Here is a 23,537-nt window from a genome sequence, read left to right on the forward strand (position 1 = left end):
AACAACCTAAGTGTTCAGAGATGGAAGAATGGATAAAGAAGGTGAGGGGTGTGTGTGTGTGTGTGTGTGTGTGTGTGTGTGCGCGTGCGTGTGCATACATACATATATACATGTATACACAATGGAGTATTATTCAGCCATAAAAAAGGAGAAAGTCCTGCCATATGCAACAACATGGAAGGACACTGAAGGCATTACACTAAGTGAAATAAGTCAGGCAAAGAAATATAAATACTGTGTGATCTCACTTATATGTGAAATCTAAAAGCAAACAAACCCAAACTCATAGGAAAAGAGATTAGATGTGTGTTTGCCAGAAACAGGGGGTGGGTGAGGAAGGGGAAATTGGACGAAGGTGGTCATAAGGCACTAACTTCCAGTCATAAGATAAATAAGTACTAGGGATGTAACATACAACATGACGAATACAATTAGCACTGCTATATGGTATATTTGAAAAGTTAAGCGTCAAAAGAGTAAAGTTAACAGAATCAATTCTAAGAATTTTTATCACAAGGAAAAAAATATCTATATGAGGTGACGAATGTTAACTAAACTTGGTAATCATTTCACAATATATGTAAGCCAAATCATTGTGCTGTACACCTTAAATTTATACTGTAGTGCTATATGTCAATTATATCTCAATAAAACTGGGGTGGGGGAACAAACATTAAAAAAAAAAACTGCCCATGCCTCAGAAGACATAGCTAAAGAGATGGGTGCTATAGGGAGAAGGAAGATATTAGTATTGGCGAGGAAGACTGGAGGGAGTTCTTAACAATTAGAAATGGATTTAGGAACTGTCTTTATGGTCAATTTAGATAATTCAGATCAAATAATCTCCTTTATGCCTAAATATCTACCTTAATTCCTCCAGTGATTATCTAATTCCTTTTATTATACTTTGCCCTCATAGACAATGGCATAGAAGCTCATCCAGGTTTTAGTGTGAAATTCAAGGAGGAATTTCAACGCTAATATCAAGCATTCTAATGTTACCCAGTTGGGTCGGATTCGTGAAATCCTTCTGTATGTCCACTTGAATCTCAATTCAAAAGCAATCTTAAGGAAGTTCTGAAGACCTCGCTTTTAACTTACTTTCATTTTTCTATCAGAAATCTACTCTTATATAAAAGGGACCAGTAATTTTTTTAAAAAAGACATTCAACATAGCTTGAATCAAATGTATTCCCCAGTACGGATTACAAAGAAGTCTAGTTCTTACCTGGCATTTTGTTCACATTGGGATTTATGCATCTCACAAAATGAGGTGCTGTTGATTTCAGCTTAGTCATCAATTTATTTAGGTTTTCCTTAAATAGAGACCATAACAAACACAAAATCACTTTGCAAATCACTAAAAACACCAATCTACCTCACAATTGTCTCCAAGTCCATCAACTTAATCGTAAAGCCAAGATGCATATCAACAATAAAATAATGAATTCAACATTTTCCCTGCTTACCAAACCATACATTATTTCTTTCCTATGACAAGCCAATATTTATCTGACAGATACAGTTCTGTTGTGAATCAGATCTACCTGTTTTGAATTTGATAGCAATAATTTATGACTGGGCAATAAAATGACTTGAACACATAAACTGTTTTTCAAGTTTTCGGTATGCAAATTCTTCTTAGGTCAGATTCTCTGGAAGTAGAATCTGAGAAGGGGATTCTGGTTTGAGGGGTTTATTTGAGAACTAGGGTAGGATAGGGGAAGAAAAAAGCAATGATATGGATTCAAAGTCGAAAGTGATCCCTGAATGAGCTCTGAGCATAAATGCACCAATTGTACCACACTCAGTCCCTACCTTGAAGCAAGAAAGGGGCCAGAGTCTACAAGGGTGAGTAAGGACATAGCTTAGCTTCTCATTTGACAGTGGCAATCCTGGCACCTGTGAGTTGTTATGAGCTGACATTCTTATCAGCTGGAAGATGGGTGCAGGGCTGATAAAGGGGACCTAGGTGGGGCACCAACAGTGTCCATGGAAAAACCATTTATATCAAGATAGACTTCAACTTTTCCAACTCGGCTAACTTCAAATGCTTTGCCCTCATTTGAAGATGTGAAATTTCAAATAAATAATAATATATGCGGATTGTGAAGTAGTTAATATATGAATAGATGCAATTAAAAATTACTTTATGCAGAGATGCAACCATTTGGAATGAAACTCCTTTCTTGCGTTTCTTCTCCCCAAACTGTAGAGCTAAAAAAAGAAGAAGAAAGCATTTAAAAAGCTCTTTTCTTGTCACATTACCATACCCTGTTGATGAAAGTATAAATTCGTCAAGTTCTAGAAGCAATATGGCAACATCTATCAAAAGCTTTAGAAATATTTGTCTCAACACAAATGTCTATTTCTAGTGCTCTTCCTTAAGGAAATAGGCAACTGTGTGAAGAAACTTGCTGCAGCATTGTTTAGTTACTGCAAAAAAACAAAGCAGAAAATTAAATTATCAACAAATGTCTATCAATGGATTGGCTGATTAAATTATGAGAGAGAGAGAGAGAGAGAGAGAGAGAGAGAGAGAGAGAGTGTGTGTGTGTGTGTGTGTGTGTGTATACAATGAAACACTGTGACCTTTTAAAATGATGATGTGGATCCATATTACTGGCATGGAAGGATTTCTACGAGTTATTTTAAGAGAAAAAGTAGGTTACAGTTTGTGTGTTATGATCCTCGGTATCTATACATGGTTTTCAGTGTAGTTGTATTATTAGTGACTATATACATAAAAAATATTGGGAGGAGTGTAGGCCAAAATGTTAGCAATTGCTACCACTCTAGATGAAATTATAGGTAACTTTTACATTTCTCTTTTTATTTTTCCATATAGTCTGTGTTTTTGGCAACACCATGCATCACTTTTATAATTTATAAAAAACCATCTATTTCCATTTTCTTGTAGCAAAAGAATCTATGCTAAGCCAAATTGTTTTACAAACATTTGTGTAGTGCTAACTCACAAAGATGTACAGCAACAACAAGCGCAAAATCCCTAGGCAATCTGGAAAAAATGGGCCAGCTGCCAACATGAAAAACAAAATCTTCCCTGTGCCTGAGTAGTACCTGTGCTGGAGCAGATGTCCTAAAACCTAATCACTAATGTCCTACTGACATGTCCCAGGCCCTCCAAATGAATCACTTGACTTCTTTGTACATTAGTTTCTCCATCTATGAAAAGAGAATACTATTACCTTCCATTATTAATATTTTTTTTTAAATTACAACTTTGGTTTAAAGTACTTGGAGTCCCCAGAAGAAAGTATGGTTATTATGGGTAATTTAATGTTTGGATGAATAAGAAACATGCAGGCAAGTATTTTCAGGAGGTTCTTGAAAAATCACCCCAAAAAAGACATTCTAGATAGTTCTTCTTTTCTACTTCCAAGGGACACAGCACATGCTCTGAAGAGTTAGAAGATGATTTCCTCTCTGATTCTCTGCCTGAACCGCTGCCTGATCTCTTATGTTCAGAGAATGACCCATTTGGGAGCTGTAAGCTTAGGAGTCACTAACTGACTGCTCAGGGGCACTTTAGAAACCATTAGAATCAGGCAAATGTGCTGCCTGAAGATTATCAGGGTCCAAATACAATAGCTTTCATTTCTCAACCTCTTCTCAAGGCAGGCCAACAGGATTTCAGGCTCGCTCCTGAATTATGTCATCATGTGCTGATGAAGCCAGGAAGTGCCAAATTCTCTCTCCATTTCTTGACCGTGTCAATCAGGAGTCCCAAATCAGCCTGATGGGGCCAGGAATTAACTTGAAGCTGGGTGTGAGACAGCAGGGCAGTGAGAAGGTTAGGGAATGAGAGCACACATCCCTTAAAGAAGAGCTGATACACCTCACCCATTGCCACAAGGGTATCTGAATCTAGGCTGGCCAGTTTTTCTCTTTTCCCATGTTTTCCGCTTTTTGAAGACAAAAGGAAACCCAACTGTGTACATGGCAACTTCTGATTTTTTTTTTAACCCATGTGGACCAAACAAACCATGTGAAGGCAAGGCTCTGCTCGGGGCCTTCCAATCTGTGACTTTTGCTATGAATCATGGAGAGCTTCCCTCTGTAGCTAGCATTAATCCAGTTGTGTGGCTGATGTTAGCAATGTGGGCTCAGTATCTTCAAATCCTTTGTATCATTGTGCAAAAGTCTGAATTAGGTCCTAAATACATGTAGCTTGTACATCTCTCTGTTTTGTTTCTGGAAGACAGTGAGAGTGGTATAGGCACCAGGCCAGGAAGCAGAAGTTCTGCTTCCTACCTTGGCTTTGAATTTACTAGTGTTAAGTCAACTAAACAAGGGGCCATTAGACTGATGTGGCTCAGACTCCGTAGTGGCCTATATTAGCAAGCCATAATCTAAGCTTGTACATGCCCTAAAATCAAACTGCTAAGGACAACCAATCACAGTCAACTAGGCTTTAAACTACAACCAGTCAATAACTTCCTTACTTTGCTTCTATGTTTTCTCGATAAAGTATCTCCCTGAGCTCCTGCTGGTGGAAAAGTCTTAAACACTGAGGGTTTGACACAACCCCATTTGAATTAATTTGTGTTCAAATAAATGCTCAAAAATTTTAACATGCTTTAGTTTATCTTTTAACAGTAGATTTGTGAAATTGGGGATTCTCCTTGACTCTTCTGTACTTGTTTCTGTAAGGTAAGAAGACATTTTCCTCTCTCTGTATCTGAAAGTGTCATGGCATGGACTGAGTAAGATAATATATATAAAAGTGCTTTGTAAATTACAAAGTACTAAACAAGATTAGTTGTTGGCCAATAAATATTTATGGAGTGTCTGCTAAACAGGCATTTGCTACACGCTTGAGGCTACAATTAAATAAATCAGACCTAATCCCTGCCCTCATGAAGCTTATAATAATCCCAAATTACTGTAATATAAAAGCACTGTGAAGGAGAAATCCAAGATATTTGGGGAATATAGATTAAAGAGGCTTGTTATTTCCCCAAAATCATTTATCAAAATATGGTTTGCTGCTCCCTCTTTGCAGCTGGGTTGAGTAGAAGATAAAAGCAGAGTAGAGCAGCTTCCTTGAAATACATCCATCTCAAAGCACCATTTCCCTGAAGAACCACCAGCCTGAGGACAGAAAGGCTAATAAGAGGGGATGACTCAGACCACAGGGAGCAGACACAGATATCACAGGAAAGAAGCAAGGATTTTTATAAGTGCTGAGGCAGCCATGGGTTCCATTCTAAAGCTAAAAAATTAGGGAAGATTGTTCAACTCACCACTGTCAGTACTCATGTGATTTTCAAAAAGGTTTGCCAGCAGTCTATTTGATGACTTCTGAAATACAGCCACCACTGTTTCATTAAGAAGGTCTTTGTTCTTTTCAAGCCAGCCACTAATGTTATAAGGCACCTTTGGAAAGGCATGCAGTGCAGGTAACAAAAGAAGAGAGTGCATAAATTAACATAGCAACCTGTGCATTCCTTTAAAAAAATCATAAATTGTATGGGTCCTTTAACTTTAAATTAGTTTGAGTTAACAGTACTGAATAATACTCCAGGAGTTCCATTGCGCAACCCGAAGAGATTCTTAGGCTTTACCATTTACATTGTAGAAAGAAAGGAAGAGAAGGGGAGGGAAGGGAGAGAGACAGCTAAGGAAGGAGAGGGAGAAAGAATTAAATTGTATTTCCAGTAGAAACAATTCACATCAGCTCTCCTTCCTAGGCAAGAATAGATGAGAAAAATCCAATTGTCTCTGACACACACTGAACATTCAAAAAAATTAGCAATTATAATGATATTTTACTGTAAATATCATTATAATTAATATTCAAGGATTTGAAAGAAGACAATTACAAGCACATTTATGTACACTTGGCAGGTCACTTTCAGGCTGAAGTATTATTTTATCCTTCATCAATTATCTTTCTGTTCCATCCGGAATCACTGACCATAAGCAGAAAAGCAGAAAAAAAGGGGCAACACACACCAGTAGGGAAATGAGGAGAGGCAGCGAGAGTCATTGGAAACCTTTGTTGGCCATAGTTTGGAGGCCATTACTTTACAGTGAATATGTCTCTATGAGAGAATAAAAAAATTAAAAAACTTCAATAAAAAGATCAGTTGAAATCATTCATTCACACAATGTTAAGTTAAAAGGAAGGACAAATATGAAAAAACCCATGACTTTGATGATCTCCATGACTTTCTGAAGCTGTCTTACTTTGAGCTGGGATGACAGGGTCTATTTTGAAATTTCTAACCTTTGTGCACATGGAATACTATTATAGTATGGGTATTTCATTTCCTAAATGCTAAAAGGCTACACCAACTTTTTTTCTGGAACGGAGATTTTTTTGTTGTTGTTGTTCATCTCTTCATTTAATCTAAATTTTACTTATATATTATTTAGGGATTTTGACTGAATGCATTTGAGCCTGAGTCAGGAAAATTCAGGGCTGAGGGTCTAGAAGTAACTTACCACTCCTGCATAATGGACAAGTTCAAAGTGAGCTTCATATCTCTTATTATCAGGCTTGGGCTTCTGAAAATGAACCGACTTCCCAAAATGGTTGTCAAAAAGTTTGGTCTTGAAAGTCACATCTGTAGCCTGAGGAAACATACATTCCTCTTCAAGGATGGAAAAGATGCCCATTGGCTGTTGAAGATACATATGAACAGCAGATGTAGAAAACACCAGGAAACAGTATCTTCAAAGGGGGTGGGAACTCATGCAAATTCTTATTCCAGGAACCTAATCACTTGACAAAGGGAAAGAATATTCACTATACATAACTAGTCAATCATCCATTCAACAAATATTTATTAAATACCTACCAAGTGCTGGATACCAGTAGGAGCTGGCAATGTAGCCATTAGCCACATACACAAAGTGCCTGTCCTCAGACTGATTACATTCTAATGGAGTAGAAAGATACTAGTCAAGTAAACAAAGAATAAATAATTTAGTTTCCCATTAGTGTTCTGAAGAAATCATGCAAAGTAAAGAAATCAACAATGACTAGGGGACTGACTGGGAGCTATTTTAGTGGGATAGTCAAGTAAAACCCTCTGACCTAAATGAGAAAAGCAAATCCTAAGATCTGTGTATAAGTATTCTTGGCAGACAAAATGATGAGTGCAAAGGCCCTGAGGCAGGAGCACACTTGGCAAGTTTGAGGTCCTGCCAGAGGCAAGAGTGGACAGAACTAAGGTAGTTCTGAGATGGAGCATATGGTATGAGATAAAGCCAGAGAGGTAAGCAGTATTGGATCCCAAGGGCTGTCCAGGCCATACTAAGACATTTGGATTTTAAGTGTAATGGGAGGTCTTTGTAGATTTTTAACAGAAAGTCATGTGATTTGATGTTTGCTTTAAAAAGATCATTTGTTTAGAACAGCATTGGCAAAGTAGAGCCTGTTGCCCAAATCCTGCTCATGGCTTGTACTGGAGACCCAATGAGCTAATAAGAGTTTCTACATTTTTAAAGGGTTGCAAAAACAAAAACAACAAAAAAAAGAATATGTGGTAGAAAACCCGATGACCCCTGTCAGCAAACTTTTTCTTTAAAAGGCCAGGTATTAAGTATGTTAGACTTTGTGGGCCACGTGGTCCCCATTACACTTCTGCCGTCCACTCAGCAATTTTAGCCCTGAAAGCGGCAAGTGGCAACATGTAAATAAAATGGGTGTGACGATGTTTTATTAAAACTTTATTTACAAAAACAGGCCACAGGCTAGATTTGGCCCACAAGGCCACAGTTTACTGACCCCTGTCCAGATTAGTGATAGTGTTAGAGGTGGTCAGAAGTCATTGAAATATGACATAGCTCAAAAGCAGAGCAAGGTCTGCTGCTGGTGGATAGAACGTGGGGTTTGATAGAAAGAGAACGATGACCAGGTTTTTGGCTTGAGAAAATGGGCAATGGATGCTGCCATGAACCAAAATAAGGTACATACATATACAGAAAAGCAGGTTTTGGAAGGAAAATCAAGGATTCTCATATTTGCATATCTATTAGTGTATTTGTATATTCGTTAGTCTACTCCACAAATATTTTTGCAGTGCCTTCTATGAATAAATCACTGTACCAGACGTTTTGGGTTATACGTGGGTTGTGGCTCCAGAGCATCTCACCAAGAAGACAAAATATATGCATGTGAGTACAAGAAAGCAGACAAAACAAAGGTATGCAGAAGATGTCATAAGAATGCTGAAACAGAACATGACCCCTGGGCCCAACAGGCATAGATTGCATGATTTCCTACCAATACTTTGTACCTAAGAAGCATAGACTCTCAGGTTTGGGAAAGACATTAAAAGTCTGGTCTAACCCACCTAAAAGTTCCTTGAATTCCCTTCGTAATTTCTTTCTAAACAGCTGGTTAGCTTATGCTTAAATGTTTTCATGGAGAGAGAACACACCAACTCCGAGACAAGGCTCTGGATGGGTGACATATTAAAAGGAAATTTGTTTGTAGTTTAGAATTTGTTCTAAATTGCTCTCCCTGAGCCATACAAATGCTTCTAGGTAGTGGGTCATCAGATATTTAAAGATCGTATTTTTGATCCACCTGAGTCTACCGTTGTAATATACAGACTGTGGTTTTCTACATCTTGTGTATGTTTTCATAGACTTGAAACCTGCACTTTACAGGAAACGTAATTAACAATTTCACTACTAATTCTTGTACTGAAGAGTTCTGGGACATCTTGGTTCCTCCCAAACATCTAGGTGGGGAATGATGCAGTGAGTAATTATGGGAAGTGTTCTAAGTGACAGCAAACTAGTCTAATAGAAACTGACACCCCTTTTGCTCCTGGTACCACTGGCCTTGTGGGTTCTTGGCAAAGTACGTAACATGGAGGAGGAGGAGGAGGAGGAGGGGGAGGGAGAATCTGATAAACTAAATAGTCGATTCACGGGTGTGAGCTTTTGGAGGCATGGATTCTATCTTGCACACAGATTTTCCTACCACGCATGCGGTCAACCCTCAGTGAAAACTGGACTGAATCATTTAAAAATTTAAGCATCTCCTGCAATGGTGTCTGTTAACAGCAGGGGTGTGGCAATGCCTCACAAGGGGGGACAGTCCCCATCTCAAACAGTCACCTTCTGTCCATGAGGACTGCCATTCTGCCGGGAATCTAATAAAGCCAACTTCCATTTTTGGATGAATGGAAGCTTTATGTTAAGCAAGTACATGTCATAGTTCAAAACATAACAGCTAACCACTGAGGGGGAAAAACACTGTTTCGTCAGGGTCTTCTCCATTTTTCCAGTGCTCAGGAGGTGTAAAACTTCTAATAAATATGAGGCCCTCCGGTAAATTAATTTCCAAATAGGTCAGGGAAAAAAGTAATTATGTGCTGCCCTGTGGCATCACATGTCCTATATTGCACACGAAATTGTTTGAGTCAGTTGCCCTGACTCTGAACATTAGTGTTCTCACCTCTCCCTCTTCAAATATTATCAATCCGGTCTTCCTTCCTTTTATGTCTGTCACTTACTTGCTATTTGCATTTCTGTTGTCCTGATTCAGGACCTCTTTACTTCTCACCTGTGCTGCTGTCCCCAACTGCCTTAACCTTAGCCTTTCCTCCGATTCCAGACATCAAACACAAACCCACAGAACAAACGTGAGCAGCTCTGACCGCTCTGTTCCCAGCGCAGAAGCCCTCTCTGGCTCCCCGCTGCCAAAAAATAAGGTATAAATTACTTCAAGTCTCTTCACAAGCTGACCCTCCTTTTTTTTCTTTCAGCTACTTCCTTCTGTGTGTTCTGTGCTCTACTAGACTACTGAAAATTTCAGAATGTGGCCTTTGTTTAGTTACCTCTCTACCTTTGGTCTTGCTAGTCCCTTACCTGCTCACTGTCCTCCTCTCTTCACCTGCTAAAATCATAATCATTTCTTTTTTTTATTAAAAAAAATTTTTTAATGTTTATTTATTTTTGAGAGAGGGAGAGAGACAGAGTGTGAGCAGGGGAGGAGCAGAGAGAAAGGGAGACACAGAATCTGAAGCAGGCTTCAGGCTCTGAGCTGTCAGCACGAAGCCCAATGCGGGGCTCGAACCCAAGAACCGTGAGATCATGACCTGAGCCGAAGTCAGATGCTCAACAGACTGAGCCACCCAGGTGCCCCAAATCACAATCATTTCTTAAGATTCAGCTGAGATTTTATACCCTTTCCTACCTGGCCTTCCAAGATTCCCACAGGCAGAGGGGACTCCTGTGCTTCGGAGTTCTGTGGGCCTTTGTGCCTTTCCTGCATTTATACTGAGACATATTTTCACACTGATTAGACTTCAAATCTCCTGCTTGACTGCACACTTCCTAAGGGCAAGTGCTACTTATAACAAGTGCTTAAGTTTTCCACAGCACTTACTTCAAAGTCTTCTCTACAGTAGTGTGGTATTGGGCCTGAAATTAAGGACCAACATTATGTGTGCCCTGATATGTGTGCCTGGGAGGGCTTCAGATGACCTAATCGCAAGTTCCCCTCTCCATTTTGCTCCGTGAGTGAGGTCCGCTAGCCAAACTACTGTCCTAATCATGGGACTAGACACAGTGCCTGCTTATCCTTGAGTGATGGGTTTCAGATCCCTGCCAGCCGTTGGAATTATTCAAACAAGCCAATCGCATCCTCCCTTGAGAAGTGATAGTCACCGCACCCTATTATTACTATAAAGCCTGCCTCCCACAGCCCCTCTTATTCACTCTGTCAATAGTGCAACCACTGTGTAACCCTGCCTGGCATGCAGTGTCCTTCCTCTTCAGGCTGAGTGTATGTGACCAGTAAGCTATTGTCAAACTCACCTGTCCAGGGTCAGGTGTCCTATGTTCAGCCATCTCTATAACCCAGGGCAGCAATCCCTCCCTCACCAGCAAGGTAACAAGGAAGTGATCAAAGCAAGTCGTTGTTAAATAAATTTACTTGTTTAATTAAAACAAAAAAGTAAAAGTTTTAGTCTTAGGAAGATGCTTTCCAATGATGATACCCTAAGTTCCTTCAGTGACAGGATGATGCCTCTGGTTTGCATTTCTCACAACCCTTAGTATAGTAGGTTCCAAGGTGACTAAATGTAGGTCCCCAGCAAATTTCTGTTACATAATTGACTGACAGGTGAACACTAAAACATTCAGATTTGAGCTCTGGGATGTGGACTGCTTTGCTGTGGGCAGTAGCCAGGCAGAAAGAGTTGTAACAGAGAGCTTAGAGTTACGTGTTTCAAGGAAATACTCATGGGTGTACAAGAGATAGCTAGATATTAATGTGATTCGTTCTATAATAATAAAATCAGACTTAGCATACCCAAAGAATCCCACTTGGGAGGCAACAACACATATTGCCAAGATGCAACCAGGATTTAAAATATTTTAGAAACTGTATCACTGTAATCACTGTAGAGAAACAACAAAAATTTATTCAGGCCCAGTGAAACAAATAAGATTAAAAAAAGAAAAAAACAAGAAAAACAAAAACAAACATGACCAAGCTAGGTAATACAGCTTGGACTTACAAACAGGTACAATGATCAGTACTGCAGCTAATTTTCTCTCACAGCTGGTAATATTCTAAAACCTTATTCAAATCCCAATCCTATGAGGAACTTTTTGCAAAAGGGCTGAATTACTGGAAAATGGATGTAGTCTCTCAAGGTGACTACAATCTAGGGGCAAGAAGATTTTAAATGTATAATTTTGGATGTATTTGTCTTAAGAATAATATAAAGAATCTGTTTACCAATACCTATGCAAAACCATAAATAATATGTAGTCATATATGTTAATACTTTAATATGTAAATTATTGATGTTTTAGTTCTAAACACACTAGAATATTTCAGGTAATGAAAGAAATGTGAGCTAATCCTATAACAGATTTGTTCACTGCATATATTTATTCACTGCGCACACACACACACACACACACACACGCACACACACACACACACACAGAAGGAGGTCACTGTATGCTTGGTGACCAAGTTAACAATTAAAGATGGGGTTGAAATACATTCTTTTTAGTTTGACAAACTTTTTGGTAAACACAAAAATTTGAAACTTTTAAGTCTGAAAATCCCCCTTCCTTTTATGCACACACAGATGCATGCTATAAGATATTTTGTACATGTTGATTTATCTCAGTTCTCTTGAATTTTGAAAACTTCTCACGATTTATTCTATTTCAAGAAGTTTGGTACAACATTAACATTTACAACAAAATTTCTTCACGTAGCCTGAACCAGCTCAATGGGTCTTTTCAAAACAGAATAATTTCAAGAAAGATTTTCGTATTCCTCACTTGCCTGACCTGAACACCTTTGAAATCATTCATAGGAAGCCAAAGACTTATTTTTTCCTTCTATCATCTGGTCAGGGTTTTTTTTTTTTTTTTTCTCATCTTATTGTATCAGTAGAAAATGCAACAGGAAATTACATCCATGTTGCTAGTGTGTTATTTAGAATAACTGAGACCGGAATAAATGAGACAATGAGCTTCATATCAACTAAAAAATCAGTAATGTTCACAGACCTAACCAGACCTGAATAAGGTCTATGTCCCGCATTCCTGCCTGAAAGTGGTTATCTCGCCATAATCAGAGTAAGTAGATATTACAGGTGACAATTGCCAAAAGCTGAATCTGTCCCTCTGAGGAGGTCCAGTTCTTTAGTTTCATTTCTCATCAGAAGTGAAATCAGAAAACAGCTTTAATAGTGCCAGCAAACATTTACTACATCATGGGTGGGCCATTATTATTATTATTATTATTATTATTATTATTATTTCGATCAGCTCAGAGTTCAGGTCATTATCATTGTTATTATTTTTTTAATCAACCTGTCCTCCCCTGACGAAGTTCACTGGTTATAAAATAAACAAAATCAATGTGACATCCATTCCTGTTAGGAATAATGGCTATTTTCAAGGAAGATGTAGTTTCATCTAAAGCCTAATAAATAAGGTTGATGGGACACTGGTCGATAAAACCTGAGGCCCACAAAGACAGTGAGAGGTCAGTCACCCTATCTCCTTCCTGACAGGGTCGTTGAGAATCAGATGCCAACAGCTTAGCTAAAGAAAGTGTGCAGAACACTGAAAGCAGTAGGCCTTGGCCTTCCCAGACCTGGGTCCAGAACTCACTGCAATCCACGGTCATAGCAAGACATGCCGCCACGCATGCTGCCACGGACAAAGCCACCGAAAACTTTATACTTAATTCCCCAGGCAAACTCAGTTAATCTTTCCCAGAGCACATGGAAAGATTTCAGAGTATGGGAACATCACTGAATTCAGAAACCATACACTGCAGCTAATTTACTAATAAGCCATGAAGTATTGTCATAAATTACTTAAACTAACTGGTACTTGTCCAATTAAATGAACAAACTACATCCTGCAAGGTAGTGGCCTTGAGGATTTATGACAGTTGTTTGTTTGCATGCTAATTTGCCAAATTTCGTTAAGCTGCTTTGGGTTTACTCATTCACCTTATATTAATCAGCCAGGCCCTACAGTGCTCATATTTTCAGCTCTGTGTTTTTCCAGTCAAGAGCATGACCATTTTTAATCTCGACAAGTTTGCTCACGCATTAACAGTGGAGGCCATGCATAAGCAGCAAATGCGTCCCAACAATCTGCGCGGGAGATGATGGAGGAGGGCAACTGACACGAGGGTTGAGTTAGGTTGCCACGGGTGCTGCACACAAAGCCCATTAAGAGAAACTGCGCAGAGCTCTCCTGCCCTTCTTCCCATCCTCTGACAGAGCCCGAGTCCTGATATGGATCGATACGGCAAACAGGGACCATTCTCCTTAAATGAAAATGAATGAGGAGAAAAACATGCATTACCTTCTCAACGAGATCTATGCAGGCTTGTAAATCCAGACCGAAGTCGAAGGACACCCAGCCAATGCCTTCTTTCCTGTATTCCTCTTGCTCCAGAACAAACATGTGCTGATTAAAGAGCTGTTGTAATTTTTCATTGGTAAAATTAATGCAAAGTTGCTCCAGGCTGTTATACTTCGAAGATGTGATTAGGTGAGAAGAAGAGATAAAAGAAAAATTGAACAAATGGTAACTATCCCAGGTGATGGCTATATTAATTAACTTGACTTTATTTCACAACGCACATGTGTGCCACGTCACCACGTCGTATGCCTTAAACATATGTTTTTTAATTGTCTAATATACCTCAATAAAAAAATAAAATAAAATTGAGGTCCACTTGGAAAAACGTACAGAGAATATCATAACCGCAATCAGATGATGGCAAATAGACCCAGTAAGTAACAAATCCTCAATTAAATCCTTACCTCCTTAAAATACACCTGCAAACTAAACACTATGACAATAAGATGACACACAATGATATCAAAATTTAAAATCGTAAAAGGCTCTTCTATTTCTAGTTACCTTTATTTAAGGCTGAATTTTTAATACTACTAATTATAACTATTGTTATTTATTAATATTAAAAATAGCTCTTCTCCAACCAGAGTGGCTCTCAAGTTTTCAGTGAATGAAACTCATCATGCTTTGACTCCATTTTCTGATGTTCAATTCACATTTTCTAACCGCCTCATAAATACGCATTGGCTTCATTTTAACCAGATATACTTACATCAAGGATTTCAAAACCAGTGATGTCAAGAATGCCAATGAAGAATTGCCTTGACAGCCTGGCATCCAGCACCCTGTTGATCCGTGCCACCAGCCACTTAAACATCCTTTCATATATTGACTTGGACAGGGCACCAACAGCATAGATCACCTGGAAAGCACATTGAAAGCACTCCACATCTGCCAGCAGTGTCCATTTTAATCCTGGGCATTTTCTATCAGCAGCCACCTTCTAGCAAAATTGGGATCTATTTATTGACTTTCTGTGGTTCTAGCGTGCCGCTGAGATGATACAGGAGGAGAAATTTAATACAATGAGAAGAAAGGGAGAAGGAAGCAAGGGGGAGGAAACAGAGGCAAGCCAGCCTAGTGCGTCCTTACCAGGCATTCCTGTGAGAGAAATGTTTCTATTAGCAAAGGACCAACTCCCCAGGGGGTAGAGTGGTAATGCATTTGAAAGCCTTGCTATTTGAAGTGTGGCCCTAAGACCTGCAGCATCAGCACCACCCGGAAGCATGTTAAAGATGCCAGCTCTCAGCAACTCTGCATCTGGTCTCAGACCTATGAATCTGAACCGGCACTCTAACGCAATCCTCCACTGACCCCTGTGCACCATAAAGTTTGGAAAACACTGGTAGAGTAGGTTAGGAGTCTGGAATGCTTAGCCCTTACCTGCTGCTGCTGTTAAGAAATTTTGTAGCCTTTGGCAAGTGACCTACTCTCTCTGGACTACAGTATCTTCCCCTGAATAATGTTCTTGAAGGTTCTTTCTAGGCTCAGCTTCCACATTCTTTATTCTATCAGTTCCCAGGGTTGCTCTCAACTCCCTGTAGGGAGAATGGCGATTTAGCGCATCAGTCTGACTCAGGTTCTCCTACTGGAAAACTCAGGCTGCATTTCCCCTCCCTGGAGGTGTGTGGCAAAGGCTCTAACGTACGTAACCTACTGGGGAGAGCTCCAACCTCAGTGCCGACTGATGGTGTGTGAATGCAGATCCTACTTCCACGATGCAAAAGTGCTGCGATAGTAACAGGTTTCTGATAGACCCCAGGTAGGAGTGAATTTCAGCCGGATGGTCTCCAAGCCTGGAAGCAGAATGGGCTCGAGCACTTAACATTTAAAATAGGCCTAGCCCATCCATCCTTCAGCTGCCCAGGAGAGAGCACGCAGCAGGAGCTTTTTGGTGTCTGGTGGTGATTTAGTTATGAGCCACCCACTCTCTGATCAGTTATCTTGAGTCATTTCCACAGTGATCCATAAGCCGGATGGCATCACTGTTTTTTATTATTGGCGTCAAGAGCACACCCGCACAGATAAAGCACCAAGAAGGGTTTTATCCTCTGGAGCACTGAGGAAATCACTCTCTGTCTACAGCAGTCGCACTGATACTTTAAAAAGAACATGACGAACTTGCTCACCCCTTTTTAATTCCCTAAATGTTCGGAAATGGGAGTGGGAGAGAAACTGGCCAGGGGTGGAGAGTAGTGAAGAAACAGGAAGAAAACCTGAAGATGTAGTCAAGGGAGGAATTAGACGACATGGCGTCTGCTCAATGAAACCAATAAGCCAAGATACTGCTCAATAATTAATCATTTTCATCCTTTTCTATCCAATAAAGAGGAATTACACAGCAGGACCTACACTTCCACTTTTCAGGGACTACATGAACTCATTCCTTAGCTCTTTTTCAAATAACCTCGCAGAAGACTTTGATCACTGAGGAGCAGTATCACAGGATAGAACAAAAACTACCAAAAAGAAATGGAGTCAAATAGCCACATTTGTGGCCACTTTGATCCCTGCCTTTTTAAGTATTAAAATATGACTTTTATTAATTTATTAATTTAACATTAACTTATTAATATTAAAATATGCATCTGCCAGAGTTGTTGGGAGAGACTCAATGAGACGGAGGATGTAAATGTATGGAACACAACATTTGGCATTTGCTATCCAATAAATGTTGGTTCCCACTCTCCTGTTTCCTTTCCACTCTTACTACTTCCTCATCTTCACTCCAGGATTTACTAGCTATATTACCTCGAAGAGTTAATTTTGGTAAGGTTCACCATCTTTGACTATAAAAAGGGAAATATAAATAAGATCAATTTTGCAGGCTTGCTGTTCAATTGAATGGGATATCCATACAAAGCACTCAGCACATAGTCAGTAGTTACTGATTATTGTGATTTTTAAATCATTATTAAACTCTTAAAAATTAAAACAATTGCGGTGCCTGCGTGGCTCACTTGGTTAAGTGTCCGACTTCAGCTCAGGTCATGATCTTGCAGTCTGTGAGTTCGAGCCCTGTGTGGGGCTCTGTGCTGACAGCTCAGAGCCTGGAGCCTGCTTGCAATTCTGTGTCTTTTCCTCTCTGCCCCTCCCCCACTCGTGCTCTGTCTCTCTGTCTCTCTCTCTCTCTCAAAAATAAATGTTAAAAAAATTGTTTAATAAACTAAAATATAAAATTAAAACAACTTATTTCTAAGAGGTATAGTTAGAACTCTCATGGAATCATAAAATACTAGATCTGAAGGACCTTAGTTCTGAATAATCATGTGTGGTGGCTCTCGATTTGGGATGGTACCTGCCCCTGAAGAAAGAACGCATTTGAAACTTGAGAGGGCATTTTTCAGCTGCCGTCATGACTGTGCTACTGGCATTCAGCACCTGGAAGCCGGAATGCAAAACCCCTACCATGTGTCAGACATGCTCACATCTGAAGGACCATCCCATTCAGATGCCAGTCACCCCTCCCCTGAGACACAGAGGGATTCAGCCTCTTTTCTGGGTGCTCAGAGAGGTGAAGATATTTGACCAAGGTCCCAGAGTTAGTCAGCATCAGAGCTGGAAGCAAATTTTGTAAGTGTTAACACTGCAAGAATTTTTGCCATCTTTTGCAATTGTCATCAACAGAACGTATACATCTCTATTCTTAGCAGTGGCAATTGTCTCTATAAAGTCAGTAAAATCCCTAAGAAAAGAAAAGCCTTACAGGGTGCTTTCCCTACTCTCTCTCCAGGAGCAAGAGAAAGAGAAACAGAGAGAGGACGGAAGATGAGGAGTGTTTTTTTTTTTTTTTTTTTTAATGTTGGATAATAATACATTAGCTTGCTTCACTGGTTCTATTATAGTGAAGGCTGGTGGTAACTCAGTTCCTGAGAACACGGTATTAAAGAGCAGAAGGTTTGATTTCAGTGCTCCTCTGGGCTCATTAGTTTTATACAGAGCGAGTCCCTGTTCTATAATCATAGCACATCATGCATGCATGTTGTGGTAAATGTGTTAAAAAGCAAGAAACTGCCAAACGCCCTTAACTTCACTATGACAAAGAGTTCAACTACTTGTCCTGCTGATCATGGTTCAAGTTCAGCTCAATATTTAGTTTATCTTAATGTGTACAGAGGACCTACTGCTTAGAGAGCACTGTGCTAGATGCCAAGGGTACTAAAATGAATTCATCGCAGTCCATGGCCTCAAGGAGCTCCAGTGATGAGGGAGAACAAAAATGGAGACTAATTGTTTCCGTATAGTATTATGATAGAGGTAGAATTATTGATTTATAGAGTAAGCTAAGCAAGGAAATTGTGGAAGGGTTTTAGATAACATAGTCACACCAGATGCTTTAATATACCAAAAATAGAGTTTATTGTCATCAGATTAACTGTCTTCTATCACAAATTTGTACATTTGTCTATCTCATTTTCAGATTCAAAATGTATGTAAAGTAAGACAGTCTAAATGTCACCTGGATATGATCTGTGTGTCCTTTGCAGTGTTACTTATGTTCCCTAAGCCTCAGATTCTCCAACCGGGAAAACCTAAGTATTCCTCTATTTACCTCCGAGTATTGTTGCAAGAAGAGAAGGAATCAATGCCTGCGAGTGCTTTATCCATACTGTTTGTGATCATACCATTCTTTCTTTCCAGGAAGCTACCATACCTGTAGCTAAGGGGATAATCTGACTCATTTTCACCAAGGGACGATTAGTGAAAATGTGATCACTGCCCAAGCAGTTAAGGTGGGTGCACTCTCTCCACAAACCATCTTTCCCCCCTGCGTGGCAACTCAGGAGGCCAGGTGTTCCAGGTGGCCTAACTACAATGCGGAAGAAGGCCTTCCAATCTGTACTGGACTTGGTGTCAGAAATAAATGTTTATTTTGCTGTCACTGAGATTTCAGTGCATATGTGTTACTGCAGCATGGTATCGCATATTGACTAACAGGCGTTATAGATGTAAATTTTTATTTTAAAATGCACTGGCATACTTAGATGGTCTCATTACCCGGCAGCCCTGGGAACACTTACTGCATTCTGACAAAGCCTCCGGATCAGCAGTCCTGAGAGTACTTGTTATTCTATCATTAAAAGATTCTCCTGGATGCACAACAAAACCTACATGACCTTCCATCTCTCATTTCTGCTCTCAACACCCCTCCTTCAAGTACTAACTTCAGCCTATATTTTAAAACCCTTTCTCAACTAATGTGTCTGTTACTCTAAAGAGTCAATATTCCAAATAGGTGAGGGGTGCCAATTTACCAGTTTTGTTCATACTGGAAATTAATGGCTTTGAAAGCTTCTTGAGCTGGACAAGAAAGACGTTGATCACAAGTAAAGGGCTTGCCTACTTCTACCAAGAGACTTGTTACCTACAGGAAAACTGTCAAACAGTATATTAAGAATCTGGAAAGATTCTTAACACAAGACCATTTACTGTGGTATGCATCACAAGTGAAAACATCCCGAATACTCATCACAGTAGCTCTTACTTGCTTTTTTATAGAAGCTCTTGTTGCAGACAATATCAGAAGCTGAAAAATAACAAGTACAATATGTATACAATTATTACAAGATCATAGAGTCATAATGCTCTGGAAATGTCACCTTACCTGTTCTACAGTTTGACCTCTAGTAACATATTCATTACCAACTTTGATTCTAGGATGGATCAAGCCCTTCACCAACTCAGAAGAGTTAATGCCCATGAGGAAAGCAGCTTTGTCAGCATCTGGTCAGAAGAAAGGAAGGAAGGGTTGGATGGAAAGGGGGAGAGAAGAAGGTGGGAGGAAGGAAGGTGGGGGGAGAGGGAAGAGAAAACACTATTTAAATTCATTCAATTATAGCCAAACAAACTCCCCAGAGGACAAAAGGAAGGTATGTTCAGACCTGTATAGCAAGGTAGACTATAGTTTTGAAATAAAATGCTTGAATCTGAAATGTTTAGAAGACTTTACTTCTTGGAAGTGCAAATCAAACCACAATGAAATGCCACCTCACACCCACTAGCCTTGCTATAATCAAAAAGACAGATAATAACAAGAGTTGGTGAAGGTGTAGAGAGATTGGAACCCTCATACATTGTTGGTTGGAATGTAACATGGTAGAGCCACTATGGAAAACAGTTTGAGAGCTACTGAAAAATTCAATAGAGTTAATCTAGGAACCAGAAATTCTACTGGTGGGCATATACCTAATAGAAGTGAAGACATATGTTCACACCAAAAATTGCACACAAATCTTTCTAGCAATATTATTCATAACGGTCAAAAGTGGAAAAAACCTAAATGTCCATCAACCAATGAATAAACAAAATTCTATATATAAATACAATGGAAACTTTTCCTGCTATAAAAAAGGAATGAAGTATTGAAGCATGCTTCAATATGGCAAACTTGAAAACGTTATGCTAAGTGAAAGAAGCCAGAAACAAAAGGCCACGCATTGTGTGATTCCAATCATATGAACCGTCCAGAACAGGCAAATCCAAAGAACAGAAAGTAGCCCCTGTGGTTGCTAGGGGGAGAAGGGAATAGGGAGTAAGTACCAATGGGTACAGGATTCTTTATCTGTTTTTTTTCCTCACATTTTTATTTAAATTCCAGTTAGTTAACACACAGTCTAATATTAGTTTCAGGTGTAGAATAGGGCTCTTTGAAGTAATTGAATGCTCTGGAATTAGATAGTGGTAATAATTACACAATCTTGTGAGTATGATAAAACTCACTGAGCTGTATACTTTAAATGAGTGAATTTTATGGTATGTGAATTACACCTCAGTTGTAAAAAGAAATCTATTTCTTCATCCTGGCCCTCTTCTAAAACAAAATACTTGACACACAGGAAAAATCTCATCTTTATTATTTGCCTATTTTCCCCATCTACATCTGCATGTGTAGGTTCTTTCAATGAAACAAGGACTTGGGCATGTAATTTGATAATTCAAGACAACCACCAATAATCAACATAAGCCAGGATACTTGAATTTATCAAAAACATTTCTTTTTGGGCCGCCTGGGTGGCTCCGTGGGTTAAGCATCCGACTTTGGCTCAGGTCATGATCTTATTGTTTATGTGTTTGAGCCCCGTGTGCTGTGCTGACAGATCAGAGCCTGGAGGCTGCTTCAGATTCTGTGTCTCCATCTCTCTCTGTCCTTCCCCCCACTCGCGCTCTGTCTCTCTCTCTCGAAAATAAATAAACATTAAAAAAAATTAAAAACAAAACAAAACCTTTCTTTTCCTACCGTCTCTGTTTGCTCCATAGTGCCCTCTGCTGCCCAACAAATATACTTACAACCCACACAATTGGCATTATTCTAAATCAGTGCTTCCATTTTCTAAGGAAAGTGGGGAAGAAAGAATAAACATATATCACATCATGTGTTAAAAAATGACAATACAAAAGAATGCCACAGGCAAAAAGTTATAAGCACACTCCAATTATAGATTTCTTTAGTTGTCAAGCCAAAGGAATATTTTGCTCATCTAACCCCTCTGCTATACCCTACATTTTTATATGAATTCTGAGATATGCTAGTATATCTGATGTAGTCACTTTATGAAATAATGTCTTACAAGAGGTGAAAATGCAGTCTTTCATTACTTCACTAAGGAGTAAAAAAATTTCCTGAGCAATAACCACAAATGGGGAGTAAAGTAAAAACAAAAAACAATTAGAGAACTGTATGTCACTTGTATTAACTATATCCATTTCCTTTTGTGGGTCTTTGAAACTTTCACAAAGGATTAAAAAGCTTGAAATATTTATTTTCTTGTTAACTAAGATCAATATATATTATACATACATTTCTACAGGCTACACACCTACTCTATGTCAGAGATAATGGCCCAGGTACTCAGTTGCTATGAAACCTTTCAAAATGCAAAGCCTATTTGGGGAAATAAATGGGAAATCAAAAGTAGAGCAGACGTGCTCATTCTATGCTGAGATATCCCTGCTAAGAGTGCCATATTTGGAGACAAAAGCATGATTATTTCAAGTTGAGAATCCGATGGATCAGAATCCTAGCCTTTTTGCACTGGAAGAAACTTTAAAGAGCACATGACCTAGAATTAAAAAATATTTTAAAAAAGAGAAATGTAATGTGCCTGATGAATCTGAGTGGAAATGAATTCTAACTGACAATGTGAAAAATGAACAGTTCCTACAATATCTGTTCAAAAAAAAAAAAAGATAGGAGTTCAGTTTTCTGAGCTTTGGAAGCATTCAGATGGACAATACAGGTAATAATAGTCTCAAACTCATACCTCCTTTTTCCAGTGTTAAGGACAGTCTTTTGAGTCTATTTTTATCCATGAACAAAGGAAACTCAAATTCTCTGTACAGTATCCCACCTTAAGCTCTAACAGAAATAGCATCCAACATTACAGAATTATTTGCCACCCACTCCAGAGACAGTCAAGTGTCTACAGACAGAGAAGTGGTATACCTTGCATTTATCCTACAGGTGGATATTACACATTCTTCAGTTTTTCGTTGTGTTTTGTTTTGTTTAGACAGAAAACAGTACTTGTCATCTTGCTCTAAAAAATAAGTGACTTCATTTGCACTAAAAGTTTCACAACCAAGATGAAAATAGTTTAAATCTATGAATAAATATCCATCAGACAGTCAGGAAATGATATTATGAACAAAGCAAGGTCTGTAAACACATTTTCATCATGTAAACTGATATGTTCTGAAAAGAGGCTTTATGAAATTCCCACCATCATGCCCCAGGACCTTGTGAATAAACCCAGGGATTTTTAATTAGGCTGTCTGGTCTTACCTGGGAGAGGCAATGTTTAGCTAGAGCAGGTGTTCTCACACATTGGCATGAATCAAAATACCCCGGAGAGCTCATAAAGGTACAAAGGACTGAGCTTGCTGAAGGTGGTTGGGTCTAGACCTGTTTTTATCATGTTCCCCAGGTGCTTCTGACATACATGAAGATTTGAGAACACAGTCCATATTATAGTGGTCCTCAAACTTGGCTGCACAGTGGGGTCACCTGGTAAGTTGTAAAAAAGACAATGATGCCTATACTTATACCCATGATTAGTTTTCTTTGGTCTGGGTAAGGGCTAAGCTTCAGAAATTTCAAAGCTCGCCGGTGAGTCCAATGTGCAGCCAAATTGGAAAACTATTCTCTGAAGAATGGTAACCAGGTTTAGTAAGTACGTTTTGAAGTCAAGAAGGTAGAACAAAGTCTGGCTTTACCTGAAAACAAGTAAGAGGGTAGAGAAAAACCAAAGGCAATCTTTTCCAACTTTACAATTTCATCCCAGTTCAGTCCCATATGTAAACAACCAGATATAAAGAAAGGAACAAAATCCAGTTTTGTCAATCCTGGCTAATGTAAAGAGGGGTTAGAAGAATGACATTTAATTGTTAGCCTTTCAAGTAGGATTCTAATATGATTTCTGAGCTGTTCGCATTTTGCTATTATTATTGAATAAAGTTTACTAAGCACTTACTATGTGCAAGGCCTAAGTGCTAGATGCTGTAGCAAGAGAGATAAACAAGACAAAAAATTTTGGGCATCAAGGAGTTTATAATCCATGAAAGTAAATAAACCAGAAAAAAATAACAAGTCAGTAAAACAACTTCTTATCAAAGACAAAGAAACCGATTATTAGGAA

At 39.0% G+C, this 23,537-nt stretch overlaps 1 protein-coding gene across 1 annotated transcript in view; it reads right to left on the reverse strand.

The window, feature by feature from the left end:
* MYH15 (myosin heavy chain 15) overlaps nt 1-23,537 on the reverse strand; it is a 146,066-nt gene that overhangs the window by 88,169 nt on the left and 34,360 nt on the right. The window contains exons 12-18 of the mRNA XM_011285970.4: nt 19,508-19,626; nt 14,615-14,764; nt 13,843-14,013; nt 6,472-6,648; nt 5,268-5,400; nt 2,150-2,217; nt 1,229-1,316 (exon numbers count right to left, since the gene is read on the reverse strand). Coding sequence (XP_011284272.2) covers nt 1,229-1,316; nt 2,150-2,217; nt 5,268-5,400; nt 6,472-6,648; nt 13,843-14,013; nt 14,615-14,764; nt 19,508-19,626 — 906 coding nt within the window. The remainder of the gene's footprint in view (nt 1-1,228; nt 1,317-2,149; nt 2,218-5,267; nt 5,401-6,471; nt 6,649-13,842; nt 14,014-14,614; nt 14,765-19,507; nt 19,627-23,537) is intronic.

Source organism: Felis catus, chromosome C2, assembly GCF_018350175.1.
Source record: "Felis catus isolate Fca126 chromosome C2, F.catus_Fca126_mat1.0, whole genome shotgun sequence".
Classification (NCBI taxonomy): domain Eukaryota; kingdom Metazoa; phylum Chordata; class Mammalia; order Carnivora; family Felidae; genus Felis; species Felis catus.